The 23887-nt window shown below is 40.2% G+C and overlaps 1 protein-coding gene across 1 annotated transcript in view; it reads left to right on the forward strand.

Annotated features, from left to right (window-relative positions):
* The window catches only part of LOC136884951 (venom protease), a 138096-nt gene that overhangs the window by 101245 nt on the left and 12964 nt on the right, over positions 1-23887 (forward strand). Inside the window, exon 6 of the mRNA XM_068230011.1 lies at positions 16709-16810. Within this exon, the coding sequence (XP_068086112.1) occupies positions 16709-16810 (102 nt within the window). The remainder of the gene's footprint in view (positions 1-16708; positions 16811-23887) is intronic.

A 23887-nucleotide genomic window follows, 5' to 3' on the forward strand; every position in this document is an offset into this window, starting at 1 on the left:
CTGGAACACACTTTACCGCATTGTAGGTTGTTTGTGATGATTACTTGACAGCTCTCAACTCCGACAGCTGATTATGACTTGTTCTGCAATTTCTGATACTCTCGCCCATCGATCGTCGTCAATAATGTCTTTAACCGCACAAATGTTTTCGTCCAATGCTGATCCGAGGACGGCGATTGTGTTGCTGATTTTCCACACGTTCTCGTCCTTCATTGAACATTTTATGCCAGATAAACACATGCGTCCTTGACAATGTTTGATCACCAAACTATGCAGTCAATCTCTGACAAATTTCTGCCGCTGTGACTCCTTCATGAGCAAGAAATTTTATACTTTTGCATTGAGCAATGGAGGGCTGCACCTGTAAGCTGTAACATCACACTCTCCCTACTCCTAACAGTCTCACCTAAGCATAGCAGAAGCGCAGGGCCAGTCCTACCAACTGTTGATGTTCAGGAACAAAAATCCCGTTTATATTTGATCGACCTTTGTATTCCTAAGAAAACTTTCCAAACAAACACACATTATGTACTGCATTATAAAAAAATCTTTAGTGTATAAAACAATTGAAATCAATTAATGAAAACAATAGTTAACAAGAACCTGAAAATTAGTGGGGAATAAAAACTGAGAGAAACTTTTTTATGTAAAGGAAACATCATGGGAGACTGCTGACATAAATGAGGGCAATTGGCCTAGACAAAAGAGTGACTGAATGGGTGTTTATGTTTCCAGCAGGGTTGCAGTGGTGTCAGAAATAGGTTTCAGATTCGTGAAATGACAAATCAAAGATGAACAGGAAAGTAACTGCATTAAATTAGTTGTAATTATTTGAATGTATCAATATGACTGTATACTTCGAGAATATGCAAAATTAGAAGGGAAAGAAAGCTGTACAATACAGTTATAGCAAAATATTAGAATTAGTTTGCTGTGTTGGCATAACTCTAGGGTTGATCAATTATTTAAAATAGTTTTGTCAGTTTCACTTGGTTTCCATATTAAGATATCATTGTCCCCAGCACTTACAATTAGTTATTGTAAGTCTTACCAATTTTCTAGATTATTTGGTAAATAATAATATATAACGATAATACAATAATAGCAAACCATTAATGAAGGTATTTTTCAAATTCACATGCAAGTTCAATATCCACTTAACTGACTTATAATATACAGTGAAACTCGGTTAAGAAGTTCCCTCATAAGAAGTTTTCCTGCCTAAGAATTGTGATATTCTTTGTCCCTTGATCGGTTGCATTAAGATATACCATGTATATTTTTCCCTTTTAAAGTCTTCTGTTGTAAGTATATTTCCCAGTTAAACAGTTCAGATTTTAAGCCTGTTGATATATAAAATGTCCAGCTCATGGTTAGAACCCTCCAGTCTTCGCGCAAGTTGCACCCTGTGTTAGACCATTCGCACCCTTGCGGTGGGTCTCTGGTGTCATGGAGCCTCTCCAGGCTTGCCAAGGCCATATGACGTCACGCTGTGACAACAAGAACACCAGATGCTCGCTCTCACCTTGTGGAATCGAATCAAATACATCAGTCGAAATTTCCACTCCACCGTTAACATCTAGCGGAATAGAATTGAACGGAATTCTACGTGGGAAACATAAAGTATGCAATGGATGGTTTGATAAAACTTTATTGCAGTAAGTTGCCTGCTGCAACAGGTTGAAGTCATTAATCGAGGTGGCCTCAACATTAATTAAAAACCGTAAAATGTATTTGGCCACAACAGAACAGATTCTTATGTGTTGCAGTGTGTTAGGAACACATGTACGACAAATGTAGGGAACATCACTTATAAAATTGTTCACGATAAAAACTGTATAATAAACACTTAAAGATACATTCATTCCAAGCAATGTCAATATCATACTGACATACCATACTCTATATGGAATCCAACATGATGATTCTGAAATAAGGTCAACAATAATTGTGAAATAAATTAAGTATAGGCCTAATCTACCACAAAATTGAATATGCTAATGATTTTTCATTCCCTTGCTTATTTCATTACGTTGTTGTTGCAATAATAGGGTATTGTCGTAGAGAAAATCGTGTTTTTGAACTAAACTGATAAGATTTTCCATGTCCATTATCAGTGAGGTGAATGAACTATTACAAAACAAAAACTTCCAGACTCTGTGCAGGAAATAGCCGACTTGCCAGCTGATACACATTATGCTTTCAAACAGTCAGCCGAAAGATCCCAGTCGTCTGCGAAGTTAAACGAATGTTGATAACCAACAGGGTGTTGGTGGGAGGGGGCCTGACACGCATACAGATGTGTTGCAATACCACATGTTGGAATAAAATTGAAAATTATTTTTATGTTTATATGAGATAAATTGTATTCTTGTGTCACTTGTAATTATTACTGTACCGGAGGTACACCTTCTCCAGCCAGTTAAACTGCGTGCCTTCTATAAGGCCATCTAGGTAGTCTGCCTTGAACTGATGTTATGCAAAATAGTTTGGTTTTCAACTGTGAGATGTCTCCACCATCGGTCTATCTAATTCCCTCCATGGGAATTTAGAATTTTCCACGAAGTGCTCCCTCCGGTGGGATCAACGATAATTAATTCTTAAGGGAAAATTGATTTTTACCATTGGCTAACCTTAGCTTTTGAAGATTGTTTTGTTCATGTATCAGAGTTGTCTACACTTTTGCTGCTTCCTTCTTCAACAGGTATCAACCAATCAAAAAATTGTAAATATTTTCGCTAGCCAATTAAAATTAGGGGTGTTTACTGAAATCCTGCCTAGCTGTAAAGAGTTCTAGAAACTTCCCCTCAAGATACTATAAAAGCCGGGTGCTTTAGGGCCGTACTGATATCTTCATCACTCCAGGTTAGTGAGTGTGGCATGTTAGTCGGAGGTATTTAATGTTTCTCTTTTAGTCACCCCAGCATCGAATAGGCTTAGCCTCTGTATCTTTGGGCCACTTACCTTCTTCACACTCTTTTTTTTCCCTGTGCTAACACCCCATTGAACCAGGTACCCTGAGCATTTGCTCAGTCTGCCCATGTAACCCAGGGTCTGCATGCGACCACATATTTACATTACTTTGCAAGGAATGATGGGCAGCCTGATGTTAAACAGAGACATGCAAAGAGGAATAAAAAACATCCTGAGACAAAATAAAACAAGAATTGGGACTTTAAACATCATGATCCTGACTGTTAAATGTGAAGAACTTGATTTCATGGAGAGAAGAAAAATAGAGGTTCTAGAGTTGAGTGAAATAAAGTTGAAAGGAAAAGGTAAAAAATCACTGCAAAATGGATACAAACTCCAATGGTACGGAAATCAAACTGAAGTCCATAATGGTGCAGCATTTCTCATCAGTAAGAATGTTGATGTAGTTTTGGACAACATGCAAATACCAATTATTTATTTAGCATATGGCCCATACTACAATCAAGTTGAGTACAGAAATAAATTATCTACATATTTACATACAAGAAAACAATGAACAAGAAAAGACTCCTTACAACTGAATGCCAAGATCATTGATCCACTGTATTGCTTCTGGAGTTGCCATCAGAAAATCCACTTTGCTGCCTGTGTATGCCCGCGTTTCACACTCTGACACTTCCCTCAAGATACTATAAAAGCTGGGCGCTTTGTCGCAATTGGCGCGATTGTCGTGCAGCTCCACAGTCACTCATGGGTGTCAGCAACTTGTTCCATTTAAACAACATGTCTCTGCATCTGCCATGGCCTGTTCTTATTCTGTTCAGAGCAGACCATGTTTTACGTGGTACCTGGAATCCATTTGGAAGTTTGGCATTCGAGAACATACTGTGCAGGTGGATCTCCATTGCTGCTTCCCAATAAAGTTATTCGTACAAAATACAGGATAGCAAAAAATTGTATTTTATATAAAAATTACCCTGATTTAATAGATAAAGAGATAGCCAGTGGACTGGATAAAGTTATAGGCAACCGGGGTCTTACATCGGCCGCCAGTATTAATGTTATGCGAGTATATATTTGTTGTTAATGTAATTATTTTACGTCCCACTAACTACTTTAACGGTTTTCAGAGGATATATTTGCAGCTGATTCGAAATTGTCAGTTATTATAGATGAATCAACAACAATATCCTCTAAAATACTGTTAATAGTAGGTATATATCCGTACATCCTTCAGAGGTGATGAAATAATATTTTTCCTTAAATTGTTATTCATTGGAGTCTGCCTATTCTGAGAGTATAGTGAATACCCTGTGTAACTGATTATATTCTAGTGGCCTCTCACATGAATTTTTAGGAAAAAGTTTGATTAGTGTATGTAAAGATTGTGCAAGTTGTATGACGGTTAAAAATCTGGTGCCCTGAAATGACTGAATCTCAAGTATCCTGCTATTATCAATTGGCATCAGCTGTACATAGAATAGAACTTGATCATGGTTCAGTCCGGTGGTATTTGAAGGTGCTCAAATACGTCAGCCTTGTGTCTATAGATTTACTGATATGCTAAAGAACTCCTGCGGAACAAAATTCCGCCACCTTGCTGTCTCCAAAAATCATCAAAAGTAGTTAGTCGGATGTAAAAAGAACCATTGTATTAACATTACAGAACTGAGATTGGTAATACCATAAACTCAGTGTCTGGAATGGAATGCATTTTAGATTTTCATGGATAAAGTCCATTGTACCATAGATACCCAAAAATAAGTATCAACTACAGGCAAAAGACCTGGGATTGCAAATAGTAACAGTAAGAGAATTTTGTCAGTGCATTAGCTACCTTCATCTCACTGAGTTGTAGAGGCAACCGTAAAGAGTTACAAATCTCTGTGCTTATATTTGTTCACATGAGTTTATTTTTTAACTTAGTGCTAATAACTGATGTTTTATATGAGGTTAGATTGATTAATGAGTTATTGCAGAAATATTCTTCTAGCCTGACTGATGGCTATGGAATAATTCATAGAAGCATTTGTGCTACTGAAAGAATGAGAGAATGCCCTGTAAAATATTTAAAGATGCTGAAATTGCCATACAGAATGGATATATTTGTGATCTTCAACTTAAAAATGGTCCACCTTCTGTGGTGAAAATAAATCAGGATGCATTTATCGAGAGTCTGTCTGAGAATCTGAAATATAGATCGCTGACAATTTCCTCCAACTGCAATTCTCTAAATGATGCTACCAATACATCAGAGTTCAAAGCGCTGATTGAACAAATCAAGTAATGGAAACTACTACATGGCCGGTAGATATAGGCATTCCATAGTGTGATGGAGAAAACAAATTTGCACAACTGTGTAAAAGGTTATGAGTCCGCCTCTGTGGTGTAGTGCTTAGTGTGATTAGGTACCACCCCTGGAGGCCCGGGTTTGATTCCCGGCTCTGTCTCAAAATAATATTGTGACAGATACTGTGCATCTTTTATGTTGTGTAGAATCAGTGAAACTCTGTTAAGAAGTTTTTCAAGAGACCACAAAAAAAACTTCTTAAGCAGGGAATTTCTTAAAAGGGGTAATGCCTGTAAAATTATTCTGTACTTTGAAATACATGTGAAACACACAGCCGACAGATTTCCTTGTTTGTGAACAATACCGAAATAGGCCGATATATGAGGGCTGGTAAAAGAAAGCCACAATATAAACATTTGATTATCACGACATGTAGTTTTGGAGATAAAGTAAAATAATTGAACATACTGTATTATAAAAATATTTGACAAGAGAAGGGAACATATTATATGAAACCTTGCACAAGAGATAAGAAATACTAAGAACATTAAAGCAGTAGATGGTAACTGTACATTGTGTACAGTAAATTCTGTACTGCATTAAACATTAAATACATTTCCAAATACAAAAGTCTAGGCTCCTCCTTGGAAAAGAAATTGTCCAGGGTTGACTATTTCAGGTTTTTACTGCTTTCTTGAAGTATAAACCTCTCCATTTCCCACATTGCCTTCCATGTGTTCTGAGGCACACTGGCTGAACCTTCCATAAACTGCCTCAGTTTTTCAAGGCAGATACTTGCCTTACTGCAAGATGGTCTTCGGGGATTCTCTTCCTCCACCTCCTCCTCTTCTTCTTCCTCAATCTCCGCATCTCCTGCCTGAATTTCCTTACAGATCTCATCAATGGTCTGCTCCTCGCAAGTGATTACCATATCATCAATGGCAGTGAAGTTATTGAAACTACTGGTAATTTCCATCTTCTCCTGTATAGATTCCAGCACCCTGGCTCTTCATCACCAACTTCCATAACAATGCTGTTGGTACCACCACTGAAGCCTGCTTTCTTGAAGCAATTTACTATTATTACAGGCTCCACTGAATCCCATGATAAGGCAATGAAATGCATTGTGTCCAAAAGAGATGGTTTGTAGATGGGTTTGCCTGCTTCCATGCGTAGCAGCATACCACGCACAACTAATTTTCGGTACCTCTGCTTCAATATTTTAATGATTCCTTGGTCCATGGGCTGTAGTTCTGATGTAGTATTCAGTGGAAAAAATTCTGCCTTGATGCTCCTTAAATGGGGCCACTCCTTGGGATAAGCAGGACAGTGGGCCATAAACACCACAATCTTCCTGTTCCAGCTCCCCATTTTGGCATCTAATGCCTGCACATACTCTTCAAACAGGGAACTTCTCATTCAAGCTGACTTCTTGCTGGTGTACTTGCAGGGTAAAGTCCTGACATTTATGAAACAACGTGGCTTCCTGGACTTCCCTATCATCAGTAGAGGTAGTTTTTCAGTTCCTTCCATATTGGCACCAACCAGTACCATAACTTGCACTGTACTTGACTCTCTTGGTGCCAGGTGGTAGTGCGAGCACCTGGCCTTTAAATTGCCAGAGCCAATCTGGTCGGCCTTCAACAATCCAGTCGGAAGTTGCCAGAGCCGATTACATCGGCCGGCTTAAAATTCTGTGATATACATAATTTTGAGGCAACCTATAGTGACGTGCATACTTTTGTTACAACCTGCAGTAAAGGGGCTACACGTTATTGTGTGCCTGACCTTGCTTTGGCAGTTTTAAGAGGGTGTTATACCTTTCACAAAAGTCGTTTCCTGTGTTTACAAATACCGCTAACCAGTCAGTAAGAGATTGCTCCTTGCAGTGAGTGGATTAGTGACAGCAAAATGGCAAGTTGTTCACGTGATAATTTTTCAGCAGGTATTGATGACGATATAAATTAATGTAGTATTAGGATCAATGGTAAGTTAACGCGGATGATTTATTGGATAGTGATAGTGAATTTAGTTCAGAGAGTAACGACGAAATTATACCGGTCACGCCCGCGGAATCACCGCTGCTAAAGAAGAGACGTTTAATTGTTTCTAACGGCACTAACGCTACTCTGAATATGGTGGTAGATGATACTAGTTATAATGAAGATGATGATGATGTCCCTGGAGAATACTGTGGAAATTTGTCCCAATGAACCCGACAACATTCCTCAACCTCCTGTGTCCTTCAAGGAACTTCCTGGACCTGAACATGTTCATATCATACTTCAATTTACTTTTCACTTTCTCTCCGCTAAATCTTATAGTCACATATAGTCCTCTATCATTACGTAAATGCCGGTCTCCGCGGGCCAAGTGTAGCGTGCCTGCCTCTCACCCGGAGGTCATGGGTTCGATTCCCGCCCAAGTCAAAAATTTTCACCTGGTCCTGAGGGTTGGTTCGAGGTTCACTCAATCTAAGTGACCCTAAGTGATTGCAATTTAGAGATATCTGAGGGTGAGAGGGCGACCCCGGTCTGGAAAACCAAGAATAATTACTGAGAGGATCCGTCTCGCTGACCATGATTCACCTCGTAAACTGCAGGTATCCGAACTGAGCAGTGGTCGCTTAGTAGGCCAACGCAAATCAGGGCTTTAGTGCTATAGATTCCTTGATTTTGTAAATTCTGTTGTATTGTAAAATTATTTTTCTAATAAATACTTCAACCGAAAACGAGAAAATAATTTTTCTGAAAACAAAGCTATAATATCAACTATTACGTTTTACTTATTTAATAATTCAGAATTATTTAATACTGTGTTGTCCACACGTAGAAAATGTCTTGTCAGTATTTGCCAAACATCGATGCATATATTCAAATTTTATCGCTGAGTAAAATTGTCTTGTTTTTACTAGTGACATATGTTTGAATTTTTATTTTTTTATGTTTTTATTTTTCTCGTTCATATTAGTTATTCTATACAGTTATATTTAGAAATACATTAGACATAATTAAGTATATTCTTTTTTATCGTACATTATTTTTTCCAAGTAGATATTGAGAGAGAAAGTGCGAAAATGTTTTTCTCTTCCTAAAAGCGAACGTTATCGACAACTATAAATCAACAATAAAATGTTTTTGACTCTTTATATCACTCTAAACCAGTTTTTTATTCTACTTAGTCGATATGTAGAAAATTTCATGTCAGTATTTGCTATACACAGGTAGATATACGCAAATTTTAAAATACATGTATTTCCACTGAAAACGGCCTGGCACTTTACAGTAGTAGAGTGGAGGCGGAGCTGTGGCCTCTTCCAGCTGATGGGGAGCGGCCGACCAGATCGGCTCTTGGCTCCAAGAGGGTTAATTTTCCACCAAGCAAGTTTCTCCATTCAAAAATAAAGACTTATCCAGGATAAGCCGGTAAAAACGTGTGAATTCATCGAGATTAAAAACATTGCAAGGTTTGTAACTGCTTATTTTAGCAGGCAGAACTGTTTCCTTCAATGTTCCCATTTCCTCTGCACTTACTCTCTCTGCTTCGCCATAAATTGTTTTGTAAACGATGCTGGCTCAGTTTTTAAAGCGGTCCAGCCACCCGTGTGACATGGTAAAATATACCTTTGATTTGCACGCAATTTCTTCAGCTTTCCCTTTCACAATAGTCCCACTCAGAGGTATGTTTAAACTTCACTGCTGTTTAAACCTTATTAGCAGAACTTGTTTGTACTTCATTGTACTTTCCAGATTTATCTTTCGTGCAATTCGATGATGTATTCTGTGCAGAAGCTCTCTTCTTTCTTTGCTATAATGCCATTCAACATAGATGGCAGCATCCCCAGCTCCTTCGCCAAAGCAACACGGGAAAGTGTATATGACTCTACTTTCCTTATAATCTCCATTTTGTTTTTAATTGTTAGTGCCTTTTTCTTGATCTCTTTCCTCGTGAGTTCCGCTCGTTTTCACTTAAAATGTTTGTATGTTGATGTTACAAGTACAACTAACTTCACTGACTTATATTCACACTAATTACTACGCTGAACTACGCTTGGCAATCTATAGCTTAGACTTACAAGACGCAAAGACAAGACGTGTACCACATCTTTCTATCTTCCTCACACCCCCGACACCTGATTCAAGGTTAACGGCAGCAAATGAGAAATCCAGCAACTTATTCTTAACAGTTCTTAGAACCTAAGCCTGTATCGCCCCTTCATTCCTACTGGTTGTCACGGTAAAAGGAGTAGTTTCTGGCTGTTTTGCAAGTACCACATGGCAAAGCCGGTATTGAGTTTATTTTCCCATTTTAATCCTCTTCATGCTGTAAGTAATGAAGAAAAGGAAAGCAGGTTCGAAGTTGCAGAAATGAGTGCATGGGAAAGTATCTGGGGTATTATGTATGAGTGATAAAGGTTCAGTAGCGACACTAGCACATCGAAGCGTAAACAATTTCTTTCCCCGTGAGATTTTATTTCATGTCTCCTCATCCTTGTGCTACGTTCTAATAATGTGATGTAATTATTATGGGAACATCGTGGGTCACAGAGGTGTAAGAAGTAGCTGGAGTGAATGGGTGGACAAGGAATTAACAAGAATAGAACTTAACACAACAAAATTTGAAATTTTATTTCTGTCCTTTATTTTATTTTATTTTTTTTTATTTTTTTTTTAGCTTAAGGACAGAAGAGCTGAATAAACAATGACAATATAATAATGAGCTTGTCAGCTCCAACAAGGACTTAAAGTCCAAAAGTCAGGTACAAAACTAGAGAGAATTATCAAATGACAATATACGAAGGGATGAGCATTTTACCTCTGAAACAGGTATACTATTTTATAAGAGTACGTTTGCTCTCCTAACTTACATAGCCTAGGAGTCTGAGCATCAAAGTTAATATAGTCCAGCCCCTCAGAGGCATAAGTTCACTACAGTGCACAAGGTTATATCTGACAATCTTCAAATAAGGTATTTACTGTCACTTAGTCCTGTTTTGGGCTTATCTTTTGCTCAACAGTTCTTCCACTTTCTGTTTCAGAAACAAAAACAGAGGCAATGAGTGCACATACTAATTGGCCTTAATGTGAAAAGAAAAGGTTGAACATGATTGGCTAGGAGCCGAAACACTTGCACTCTTTCTAGAATTCTTTTAAAAACCCTAAGTGGGCTTACGGTCCAAAGATACAGAGGCTAAGCCTATACCACGCCGAGGTGACTAAAAGAGAAACATTAAATAGCAAAAGAGTGTGATGACTAGAAACTCTAGCCACCCCATACCAAGTTAAATGGGAGAAATTAGAAATTTATTGAACATCTCCCTTGGTAAATTATTCCAATCCCTAACTCCCCTTCCTATAAACAAATATTTAACCCAATTTGTCCTCTTGAATTCCAACTTTATCTTCATATTGTGACCTTTCCTACTTTTAAAGACACCACACAAAATTATTCGTCTACTAATGTCATTCCACGCCACCTCTCCGCTGACTGCTCAGAACATACCACTTATAATACCAATATAGTTGGTCTGTTATTCGACATTATTAATTTACTCATCCGGAACAAATATTGCAGGTTCCCTATGGGAATCAACATCTGTAACATACCACTTAGTCAAGCAGCTCATCTCCTTTCTCCCAAGTCTTGCCAGGCCAAACTTTGTTGGAAATCACCCAGAAAAAATCGAGCTGCTTTTCTTTGGATGTTTCCCAGTTCTTGAATTGAGTAATCCTGGTGAGGATCCTATACACTGGAACCATACTCTAGTTGGGGTCTTACTAGAGACTTATATGTCCTCTCCTTTACTTCCTTACTACAACCCCTAAATACCCTCATAGCCATGTGCAGAGATCTGTACAATCCACTTGTTGGCGACAAGTTATCTGACTGATGTCTTTACTTCATGAGTGTGGCACACACAGAAAACATTTGCTGACAATGAAAATTGTTGGTACTGTGCCCTACAACTTGCAATTATTGTAGATGAGTTAATCTAGAACCTAAAACAGTGATTAGCTACGGGACTGTTATAATGATGCCACACTAACATTTCCTGTTGTTGCAAAATACACAAATGGTCGCATTCACACTGCCTGATTTGAATCACCTCATTTTTATTGTACCCTATCTATACCTTGATTCTTCATATGTTTTTTCTCAATATTATCGAGCGAGTGGCTATGTGCTTTGGGTCATGAAGCTGTCAGTTTGCATTCGGAAGATAGTGGGTTCAAACTCCATTGTCAGCAGCCCTGAAGATGCTTCTCCTGCATGCTTTCCCATTTCCACACCAGACAAATGTTGGGGCTGTACATAACTAGGGCCATGGTTGCTTCCTTCCCACTCCTAGTTCTTTCCTATCCCATCATCACCATAAAACCTATCTGCGTCAGTGTGACATAAGCAAATTGTAAAAATGATATGTATATGATGTATTGAGTTGGTGGATCTTTTACATTTGCATTTGTACATGTTTAGTGACGTCAGTATGGAACCAAAATGAAATTTTTAATGTGTGTCATCATCATCATCATCATCATCATTTCCCCTTGTCCAGCTCCTGCCAGGTCGGCGCATTTATGGCACTACTCCTTCTTCCTCTTTCCTTCCATCATTCCTATTCCACGATCTTGTCGCAGTCTAAATTTTGTCTTCTCATGTCACTCCTCAGTGATTCAATCCACCTTGTTCTAGGTCTTCCTCTTGCTCTTGTGCCCTCACACGTTGCCTCAAGCATCTGTCTTGGAATTCTATTCTCCTCCATCCTCTTTACATATCCAGACCACCTCAGTTTATTCTTTTCAACTCTCTCATTTAGCTTTCCTATCATACTTCTTAGGAATTTCATCTCACTGGCTTGAATTCTACTCTCTTGCCTGCTAGTCAAAGTCTAAGTCTCAGCTGCATAAGTCAGTATCGGTACATAGTACATTTTGTACATGATCTCTCTTTACTTTTCCTTGGTACTTCTTTGCTCCAAACAAGTTTTCTTACAGTTTTGTAGAATGCATTACCCTGCTGTACCCTCCTGCTAATCTCCATGTGCACCCTAGCATTTTGCTTTAATTCACTTCCCAGGTATTTAAGACTGTCCACAATTTCCAGACACTGACTACTAATTTTCACAATGCCCTTTCCTTGCCTTTCTCCTCTCGACATCACCATGGCCTTGCTTTTCTCTGTACTGATTTTCATGCCATACATCTCAATTTTTTTTTTTTTTTTTTTTTCAAACATCTAGTTGTTGTTGCACTTCTTTGCTGTTCTTTCCCCAGATCACAACATCACCTGCAAATAGCAGCATCTTCATCTCTTAATCTCCATAGGCTTCCTATGTTTCCTTTACAATTTCGTCCATGACCATAATAAACAAAAGAGGTGACAGCACACTAATATGTAATACCATATTTACATGAATAATCCCCGCATATTTTTTAAAAATTGATGCACAAAATTCGGGTGTGAGTTTTATTTGTGTCAAGGTTGGCAACATGCTCCTGCTCACCTAGTTTTCGATGTTCACTGTACAGTTATGCTTTGTGCAACCGCAGATGGAAGAAAACTGTCCCCATTTGTCATATTTGAATGGAAAACAATTCAGACTTTTAATTGGATGGTGTTATGCATCACTTGACCAAGCGCCAAAAGTAGATTTTGAGATATTGACACAAACGCAAAATACTTTGTATTAATTCACATTTTCTGTTAAATGTGAGGTATTCTATACCAAAATGAAGACAGAAACATAAATTTTCTTCTTAATGTATAAAATTTAGGGATATTTGAAGTATATTGTCGTAATCTGAGATAATGGCGCTTGGTCACTTGATGCTTTATTGCGGTTACCTTAGTTTTTTGTTTAGCATCACTTGACCAACAAATAAAACTGTCATTTAGTGATCGAATGGACTTTCAAAAATTCAGTGCAGTGTAAAATATGATACTTGTTAACTAATGTTATTCCTTATTTAAGTTCAGGATTAAGTTATACATAACAGAATACAACATGACATAGAAAAACATGAATTTTAGAATATAGTATAGAAATTACACTGGTGTAACATAATGCAGGATTTTAAGAATTTTCGAGTTCAAAATCCATATTTCCACAATCAGACCCATCTATATCATCGTCTATTCCAGGTTCACTAAACAGGTCCTTATAGAAAGGCTTAGCATCGTTGGGAATTCGCTTCATGAGGGAGCGCAGGTCGTTCAGCTTCGCTTCTGAAACTGGTTTTCCATTGGGCCATAATGGAGTGAGTAGACCATGTAGAACTGATCCATTTTCATTCTGAAGCCGGCGACGAACTTAAATAGATCAATGAAAATTTAAGTACATTTAGTAACGCATTTAACACACCTGAAATTCGTTTACTGCAGTCAAGTGTTGTTGGTTAACTTTTGCTGGAGAGAATGTTGTGGGATCTACACCTTCAGTTGCATGTTTCTTATCAATTGGAACAGCTTCCTCTGTTGTATTATTTTCATCGATTACAAAAAAACATTTTAGGGAAAGCTAGGAAACGTGCATACACATTTTGAATTCCTTATTTACAAGTGTGCCACTCTGCAAACTATATCAACGTGGTTAGATGACTGTAGAATTTCACTGAATGTACCAAAATGTGAAACCATGATCTTTACTCTTCGACGTCCACCTCTCCCACCACCAATCTTCCTAAATGGAACAGCCATCTAATGGACGCCTAACGACAAGGCCGTGAAGTACCTGGGAGTATTCCTTGACCGTCGCTTATCATGGAAATACCATATAAATCAGAAATTAAATCTAAGTTATGCACGACTAAGAAGACTATATCCTCTCCTAAACAGGAAATCTTCCCTCAAATTTGAATGTGGATTACTTCTCTACAAATCACTGCTCCGTCCTTTATTCACCTACGCCTGTCCAGTCTGGGGAGGGGCGGCTCGAACCACTATCAGACGCCTGCAATCATTCCAAAACAAAGTTCTCCGTATCATCACCAACGCTCCTTGGTACGTCCGAAACAAACAGTTACATCGTGAACTTCAGTTAGACACTTTGGAACACGTGATTTCAATGCACGCCAAGACGTTCTTCAAGAAACTCCAAAATGTGCCTGGTGCTGTGTTCTTCGCCCTTGGAAAACGATCCACACTTCCACGACGGATTAAAAGTAGACTTCCTCAAGATCTTTTACTTTCGCCAAGAGAAGAATCTGAACATGAACAGTGAATGTTTGTGTTTATCAAAAATAAAATACATTAACGTGAACGAATTTCCGGGAATCCACATTTAGCATCATACGACCAAGTGACTGCACGCGTGTCGTGTGGTCACTTGATGCGTAATTCAGACTCAGAAATGGTGGTTGGTCACTTGATGCAAAACTTCAATTTAATGATTGTGAGGTTGGCGTTTGGTCAAAATGCATTTCCTGCGAAATCATATTGAGAATAAAAGTCCGAACCATAACCTATGTAAAGTTTACACCTTTCGCTACCAGATGGTGCAATAATCTAAAAAAATTGATTTTGGCGCTTGGTCAGTTGATGCATAACACCATCCAATTTAAAACGGCCTTTATATTTAAAAAATAGTATTTTACAGAGTAATTTAAATTCAAAATGCCCCTTTGTCAGGATAGAATGCATCTTTCGGAACATGCAGTGGTAACTTTCCGCACTTTCGCTTCAGTGTGTCAACAGTGTGTTTCATAGTTGTTAAGTTCGAGTAAAATCTTAATTCTTTTGTATTCAGCATTTTAAGGAATGCCACAATATCATGTAACAGGTAGTGTGCAGAGAAGCAGAACCTCAAATATGTTCAAGCAAAACAGCTATATCCGCAAATTTAAACGTTCATATTTGCGTAAAGACCACATGGACCTCGTGGAGTGACATGAAATGTTTGTTTATGCCTACGTTACCCTTTCGATGGAAGGAATTTTAGTTAATTTCATTTTAAAAAATGACCCTTCCTAAAGAAAGGGTGCGGGGATTATTCGCGTAAATACGGTATATATACACTGACTGACAGAGCAAATGCAACACCAAGAAGGAGTGGTCAGAACTTTATGCCAATTGCAGGGTAGACTGACGTCACTGAGGTATGCTCATGATGTGAAATGCGCCGCTGTGTTGCGCACGTAGCGAACGATAAATGGGACACGGCGTTGGTGAATGGCCCACTTCGTACCGTGATTTCTCAGCCGACAGTCATTGTAGAACGTGTTGTCGTGTGCCACAGGACACGTGTATAGCTAAGAATGCCAGGCCGCCGTCAACGGAGGCATTTCCAGCAGACAGACGACTTTACGAGGGGTATGGTGATCGGGCTGAGAACGGCAGGTTGGTCGCTTCGTCAAATGGCAGCCGATACCCATAGGGATGTGTCCACGGTGCAGCGCCTGTGGCGAAGATGGTTGGCGCAGGGACATGTGGCACGTGCGAGGGGTCCAGGCGCAGCCCGAGTGACGTCAGCACGCGAGGATCGGCGCATCCGCCGCCAAGCGGTGGCAGCCCCGCACGCCACGTCAACCGCCATTCTTCAACATGTGCAAGACACCCTGGCTGTTCCAATATCGACCAGAACAATTTCCCGTCGATTGGTTGAAGGAGGCCTGCACTCCCGGCGTCCGCTCAGAAGACTACCATTGACTCCACAGCATAGACGTGCACGCCTGGCATGGTGCCGGGCTAGAGCGACTTGGATGAGGGAATGGCGGAACGTCGTGTTCTCTGATGAGTCACGCTTCTGTTCTGTCAGTGATAGTCACCGCAGACGAGTGTGGCGTCGGCATGGAGAAAGGTCAAATCCGGCAGTAACTGTGGAGCGCCCTACCGCTAGACAACGCGGCATCATGGTTTGGGGCGCTATTGCGTGTGATTCCACGTCACCTCTAGTGCGTATTCAAGGCACGTTAAATGCCCACCGCTACGTGCAGCATGTGCTGCGGCCGGTGGCACTCCAGTACCTTCAGGGGCTGCCCAATGCTCTGTTTCAGCAGGATAATGCCCGCCCACACACTGCTCGCATCTCCCAACAGGCTCTACGAGGTGTACAGATGCTTCCGTGGCCAGCGTACTCTCCGGATCTCTCACCAATCGAACACGTGTGGGATCTCATTGGACGCCGTTTGCAAACTCTGCCCCAGCCTCGTACGGACGACTAACTGTGGCAAATGGTTGACAGAGAATGGAGAACCATCCCTCAGGACACCATCCGCACTCTTATCGACTCTGTACCTCGACGTGTTTCTGCGTGCATCGCCGCTCGCGGTGGTCCTACATCCTACTGAGTCGATGCCGTGCGCATTGTGTAACCTGCATATCGGTTTGAAATAAACATCAATTATTCGTCCGTGCCGTCTCTGTTTTTTCCCCAACTTTCATCCCTTTCGAACCACTCCTCCTTGGTGTTGCATTGTCACTGTCAGTCAGTGTATAATATTGTTGTAGTAGTAGTAGTAGTGTATTAATGTTATTACTGTGTTCCAGCTTACATACGCCCCGTGTGCCTTCCAACAACGCCGCGGCTCAGAACAGAAAGTTATGATGGTTTCTACCCATTCATTGCAGGCTGGGGAGCACAAAATTTCAGTAAGTTGCATGAAAAATAAAACTTGATTTGTTCTAGTAGTGCAACAGCAGACTACTATTGCATGTTTTAGTGCTGGTTGGTAGTGTGGTGTGTTGAATGTAGATGAAGAGAAGTGTAATAAAATAAAACACTCAGTCTCCAAGCCAGAGGACTTAACTATAAGCACTTAAAATTTCCCACCTGGCTGAGAATTGAAGACAGCACCTTTTGAACCAAAGGCTATTAGGGTGATCATTCAGCCAAGGAGCCAAATGCAATATCAGACTATATACAGTATATATTGTCAATAAACAAACATAAGTTTCCTCTGTGAACTGTTAAATGTTTAGTCATATAGAGAATAATAGGGATACCAAAAGGAAAACATAATAATCCTCTCATGTGTGTCAATTTCTCCGTCTCCTTCTCACACCTGTGGCATATGCTTGGATCAAGACGTGGGTTACCACTAGGCTTAGGTTACCCCTTTTCGATGGCTGGTTTCGTGAACGTCAAGCCTTCAGCGTTTTTAGCTGCAGCCAATAGCCAATGGAGAAGCCTGCTGTGTTGTCAAGGCTGCTTCACAAGCTACTGCCCTGGCCTCTGCCACTGCCAATACTCAACACCTGATCAGTGGAGATGGTAGCCTAAGGTTTAGCAATTTATTTATTTTTTGTTTTTTTGTTTTGCTATTTGCTTTATGTCGCACCAACACAGATATGTCTTACGGTGATGATGGGATAGGAAAGGCCTAGGAATTGAAAGGAAGCGGCCGTGGCCTTAATTAAGGTACAGCCCTGGCATTTGTCTGGTGTGAAAATGGGAAACCACGGAAAACCATCTTCAGGGCTGCCGACAGTTGGGCTCGAACCCACTATCTCCCGATTACTTCACCATTCATTTTATCCTCATTAGGTCACCATCAAGCCTATATAGATGCCATGCACTATTATTATTATTATTATTATTATTATTGTTATTATTATTATTATTAATAAAATTTTGAATTCTACAGCGGTTGTACCCATTGTTCACTGGTTAATCAGCTTCCATGGGAGATCAGGGGTAGTGTCCGACCCATGATCAAGGGTTCGATTCCAACCAACAAAAGAGAACACTGAATCTGAAAGATTGCATTTCATTATTAGCAGATCTATCTGTAAAAAGAAAACTGTATTACTCCTATAACAGCAGCCCTACATTGTCTTCCTACAAGGATGTAGAAGTAAATGGGAGTGCAATACCAGCACCCTGTTATCTGTATAATTGAGTATGAGGTGAGAAATTATATACAATGAGTAATGCATGGTTGATAGTTAGCAGTAGCGATCTGACGGACCGAAGCCTAGCACTCCTATCCTCCCAGTTCCCACATCTATCTGATACACAGCAGCAAGTCGTGCGAGGTGAGTCAAGGGGAGAGAGACAAGAGTCTGGGCTGCAATATCAGTTCTCCGATGCCTTGTTTTCAGAAATACATGCGATGTTTTTTCTCATTTATTTCAAGTTTCAAGCAGGAATAGATGAAATTAGACCTGAAATGGTGAAGTATAGTTGGAAGGCAGGGATGAAATGGCTTCATAGAGTAGTAAAATTAGCATGGAGTGTTGGTAAGGTACCTTCAGATTGGGCAAAAGCAGTAATTGCACCTATCTATAAGCAAGGGAACAGGAAGGATTGCAACAACTATCGAGGTATCTCATTGATTAGTATACCAGGCAAAGTATTCACTGGCATCTTGGAAGGGAGGGTGCTATCAGTCGTTGAGAGGAAGTTGGATGAAAACCAGTGTGGTTTCAGACCACAGAGAGGCTGTCAGGATCAGATTTTCAGTATGCGCGAGGTAATTGAAAAATGCTACGAGAGGAATAGGCAGTTGTGTTTATGTTTCGTAGATCTAGAGAAAGCATATGACAGGGTACCGAGGGAAAAGATGTTCGCCATACTGGGGGACTATGGAATTAAAGGTAGATTATTAAAAGCAATCAAAGGCATTTATGTTGATAATTGCGCTTCAGTGAGAATTGATGGTAGAATGAGTTCTTGGTTCAGGGTACTTACAGGGGTTAGACAAGGCTGTAATCTTTCACCTTTGCTGTTCGTAGTTTACATGGATTAGCTGCTGAAAGGTATAAAATGGCAGGGAGGGATTCAATTAGGTGGAAATGTAGTAAGCAGTCTAGCCTATGCTGACGACTTGGTCTTAATGGCAGATTGTGCCGAAAGCCTGCAGTCTAATATCTTGGAACTTGAAAATAGGTGCAATGAGTACGGTATGAAAATTAGCCTCTCGAAGACTAAATTGATGTCAGTAGGTAAGAAATTCAAGAGAATTGAATGTCAGATTGGTGATACAAAGCTAGAACAGGTCGATAATTTCAAGTATTTAGGTTGTGTCTTCTCCCAGGATGGTAATATAGTAAGTGAGATTGAACCAAGGTGTCGTAAAGCTAATGCAGTGAGCTCGCAGTTGCGATCAACAGTATTCTGTAAGAAGGAAGTCAGCTCCCAGACGAAACTATCTTTACATCGGTCTGTTTTCAGACCAACTTTGCTTTACGGGAGCGAAAGCTGGGTGGACTCAGGATATCTTATTCATAAGTTAGAAGTAACAGACATGAAAGTAGCAAGAATGATTGCTGGTACAAATAGGTGGGAACAATGGCAGGAGGGTACTTGGAATGAGGAGATAAAGGCTAATTTAGGAATGAATTCGATGGATGAAGCTGTACACATAAACCGGCTTCGGTGGTGGGGTCATGTGAGGCAAATGGAGGAGGATAGGTTACCTAGGAGAATAATGGACTCTGCTATGGAGGGTAAGAGAAGTAGAGGTAGACCAAGACGACTATGGTTAGACTCGGTTTCTAACGATTTAAAAATAAGAGGTGTAGAACTAAATGAGGCCACAACACTAGTTGCAAATCGAGGATTGTGGCAACATTTTAGTAAATTCACAGAGGCTTGCAGACTGAACGCTGAAAGGCATAACATTCTATAATGATGATGTATGTATGTACACTGACTGACAGAGCAAATGCAACACCAAGAAGGAGTGGTCAGAACTTTATGCCAATTGCAGGGTAGACTGACGTCACTGAGGTATGCTCATGATGTGAAATGCGCCGCTGTGCTGCGCACGTAGCAAACGATAAATGGGACACGGCATTGGCGAATGGCCCACTTCGTACCGTGATTTCTCAGCCGACATTCATTGTAGAACGTGTTGTCGTGTGCCACAGGACACGTGTATAGCTAAGAATGCTAGGCCGCCGTCAACGGAGGCATTTCCAGCAGACAGACGACTTTAAGAGGGGTATGGTGATCGGGCTGAGAAGGGCAGGTTGGTCGCTTCGTCAAATGGCAGCCGATACCCATAGGGATGTGTCCACGGTGCAGCGCCTGTGGCGAAGATGGTTGGTGCAGGGACATGTGGCACGTGCGAGGGGTCCAGGCGCAGCCCGAGTGACGTCAGCACGCGAGGATCAGCGCATCCGCCGCCAAGCGATGGCAGCCCCGCACGCCACGTCAACCGCCATTCTTCAGCATGTGCAAGACACCCTGGCTGTTCCAATATCGACCAGAACAATTTCCCGTCGATTGGTTGAAGGAGGCCTGCACTCCCGGCGTCCGCTCAGAAGACTACCATTGACTCCACAGCATTGACGTGCACGCCTGGCATGGTGCCGGGCTAGAGCGACTTGGATGAGGGAATGGCGGAACGTCGTGTTCTCCAATGAGTCACGCTTCTGTTCTGTCAGTGATAGTCACTGCAGACGAGTGTGGCGTCAGCGTGGAGAAAGGTCAAATCCGGCAGTAACTGTGGAGCGCCCTACCGCTAGACAACGCGGCATCATGGTTTGGGGCGCTATTGCGTATGATTCCACGTCACCTCTAGTGCGTATTCAAGGCACGTTAAATGCCCACCGCTACGTGCAGCATGTGCTGCGGCCGGTGGCACTCCCGTACCTTCAGGGGCTGCCCAATGCTCTGTTTCAGCAGGATAATGCCCGCCCACACACTGCTCGCATCTCCCAACAGGCTCTACGAGGTGTACAGATGGTTCCGTGGCCAGCGTACTCTCCGGATCTCTCACCAATCGAACATGTGTGGGATCTCATTGGACGCCGTTTGCAAACTCTGCCCCAGCCTCGTACGGACGACCAACTGTGGCAAATGGTTGACAGAGAATGGAGAACCATCCCTCAGGACACCATCCGCACTCTTATTGACTCTGTACCTCGACATGTTTCTGCGTGCATCGCCGCTCGCGGTGGTCCTACATCCTACTGAGTCGGTGCCATGCGCATTGTGTAACCTGCATATCGGTTTGAAATAAACATCAATTATTCGTCCGTGCCGTCTCTGTTTTTTCCCCAACTTTCATCCCTTTCGAACCACTCCTCCTTGGTGTTGCATTGTCACTGTCAGTCAGTGTATGTATGTTTGTAAATGGAACAATGGGTTAGATGCATACATTATAATGTGCTTTAGATTTCCATCATTTGCATTTGAGGTTTGGGCTTCACCAATATCCTTGGTAGCCCTCAGTATATGCCACGGTCTCACACATACCTATCAACTGTCAACAATTTCTCCCTCCTCTCATACTGACCATCATTGTCAAGTCATGTGTAGAGAAACAGGTCTTGTTGTGGGTAGTTGTAGGATAAGAAGAAAGCCAGGTAAACACAAGTACTGGGAAGAAACATAAGATGAGTACAGATGGTGTTCAACTTATTATGTGCTCCTGTTGATATTCCTATCTTTCTATATATGAGTTGATTTTTACTTGTTTGTTTTTACTTGTTTGTTTCTTGTTATTACCAGTACTTGAATGTTTTAGAATATCCTAATACATTTATATTATAATGAAATTAAATTAAATGCAGCACACAATATTATTAAAATATATACCGGGCGAGTTGTCCATGCGGTTAGGAGCCCCTAGCTGTAAGATAGTGATTTCCCATTTTCACACCAGACAAATGCTTGGGCTGTACCTTCATTAAGGTGATGTAAAGCAAATTGTAAAAATAAAAAAATAGCCTATATGTTTTTTCAGAAGATGAACAACATTTTGGACATAAAAGTTTGAGCATGTTCTTTTAGGTCTGGTTCTGATGGTGCTAATCAAGATCATTTGTGCTAGAGAAACTACTGAACATATAATTCGTTGGTTCAAATTTAGTGTGATAAGTATACTATCCTTGTCGAACTCAATGTTTCAGTTGGTAAGTAGTTAGCCTTCTATTCCCAGAATTGCAGGTTTGATTCTGGCTGAGAATGGAGGCATTTAATAGTCTTAATGCAACAGTTAACATATTATTGGTTTCTGATATCTGAAAGAGCTTCCATGGGACAGAATTTTGATGACAGTTGTCTGTCATAATCTACAGAAACTAACAATATTACTAGATGCTTTTAGCAGAATGTAGGACTTAATGATTTAAAATTTAGGACATTAAGAAAGCAAAAATATATGGAAATAAATACTACGTTCTTCCCAAATTAAATATGCCTGTACCAAGAATAAAATCAGTCCTACTTTTACTGAAAAACATCATTCATATTTAAGAGTCGTAAGAGATGTACTGATTTGTTGTAAAATATATAGCCTGTTTGAAACATGACCATACAGCATCATTGAATTCACACTTCTTTTACAGCACTGTGGGAAATCACGTGCTGAAAGAATGCAGTATATCAATGTTGTTACAACACACTTTCAGTTGATCAACCTCTCCAAGCAGCAAATGAAAAGAATGTTCTCTTTCTCACATTCAAGGTACACTACCATTAATAATCTAGAGACTATGCCATTCTTGATAACCGTTGATCACCCTGACTAAAGTTTACCAGCTATAACCACCTGGAAAGCTTTTCTTTCACCTCCATGCATTCAAGCTACTTACAAATTTGTTTTCTTTTGCAACCAGAAAATACATTTATTTCAACCACTGAATGTTGTGAATTTCTATTAAAAAAAAGGACATTTAGGAAATTTAAGAAATTCTTCCTGGATGCCAAACAGGAGGTTAAATTGTAGTGATTTTCCAGGCACCTGGTAACCCTAATAATGAAAGGATGTTAAGCAAATAACATTATCGCATGAGCCCTGTTCATATAAATTTCTGTCTCATTCCAATTGATTATCAAAATGAGAAGAAAAGTATGGAAGGTGATCGCTCAAAGAATGAGGGGAAAAGGCAATTAGAGAAAGGAGTGGGGGACTGCAAGTCTAAGTCTTGAATGCCTAATTGCCGAGTTGATCAAAATAAAATACAGTGACCTCCAATAACATTGTACTGACTGGCTATTTTTGTTAACTCCTACCACTCATTCCTGTTGTATGACATTACTATGGCAATTACAAAAACTAACCCATCAACAATGAGTATATAACAGCTAGTAAGATTTATGATCATCTAAGGACTACCAATTGAAACATTATTCTACAGGCACTGATATAAGTTAATTGGAATGAGACAGAAATTTCATTATCTTTTATATAAACTATCCTGACAACAGTCACCACCGTTGTCAGTCAGTTCATTATCATGATGACTGAACAATAATTCCATGTTAGCAATACTCTCTGTTGATGGAATTGGTAATAAAAATCTAAATTTTTGAATATCTAAATGATCTCAATTGGAAAGGGAATCACAATTCGAGGAAGAGAAACCCTGAGATTTTCCGATGTTATTGTTATTTTATCTGAGACTGCAGAAGATCTGGAGAGGTTGCTGAGTGGTATGAACAGAGTCTTGGGTGAGGAATACAAGATGAAAATAAATAAGTCCAAAACAAAAGTAATGGAGTGCAGTCGTATGAAGTCCGATGATGCAGGAAATATCAGATTAGGAAATGAAGTCTTAAAGGAAGTAGATGAATATTGTTACTTGGGTAGTAAAATAACTAACGATGGCAGAACTAAGGAGGACAAAAAAAGGCAGACTTGCACAAGCAAGGAAGACCTTTCTTAAGACAAGAAATTTGTTCACTTCGAACATTGATATAGGGATTCGAAAAATGTTTTTGAAGACTTTCCTTTGGAGCGTGGCATTGTATGGAAGTGGAACATGGATGATAAC

The sequence above is a fragment of the Anabrus simplex genome, chromosome 13 (genome assembly GCF_040414725.1).
Source record: "Anabrus simplex isolate iqAnaSimp1 chromosome 13, ASM4041472v1, whole genome shotgun sequence".
In the NCBI taxonomy this organism is placed as follows: Eukaryota; Metazoa; Arthropoda; class Insecta; order Orthoptera; family Tettigoniidae; genus Anabrus; species Anabrus simplex.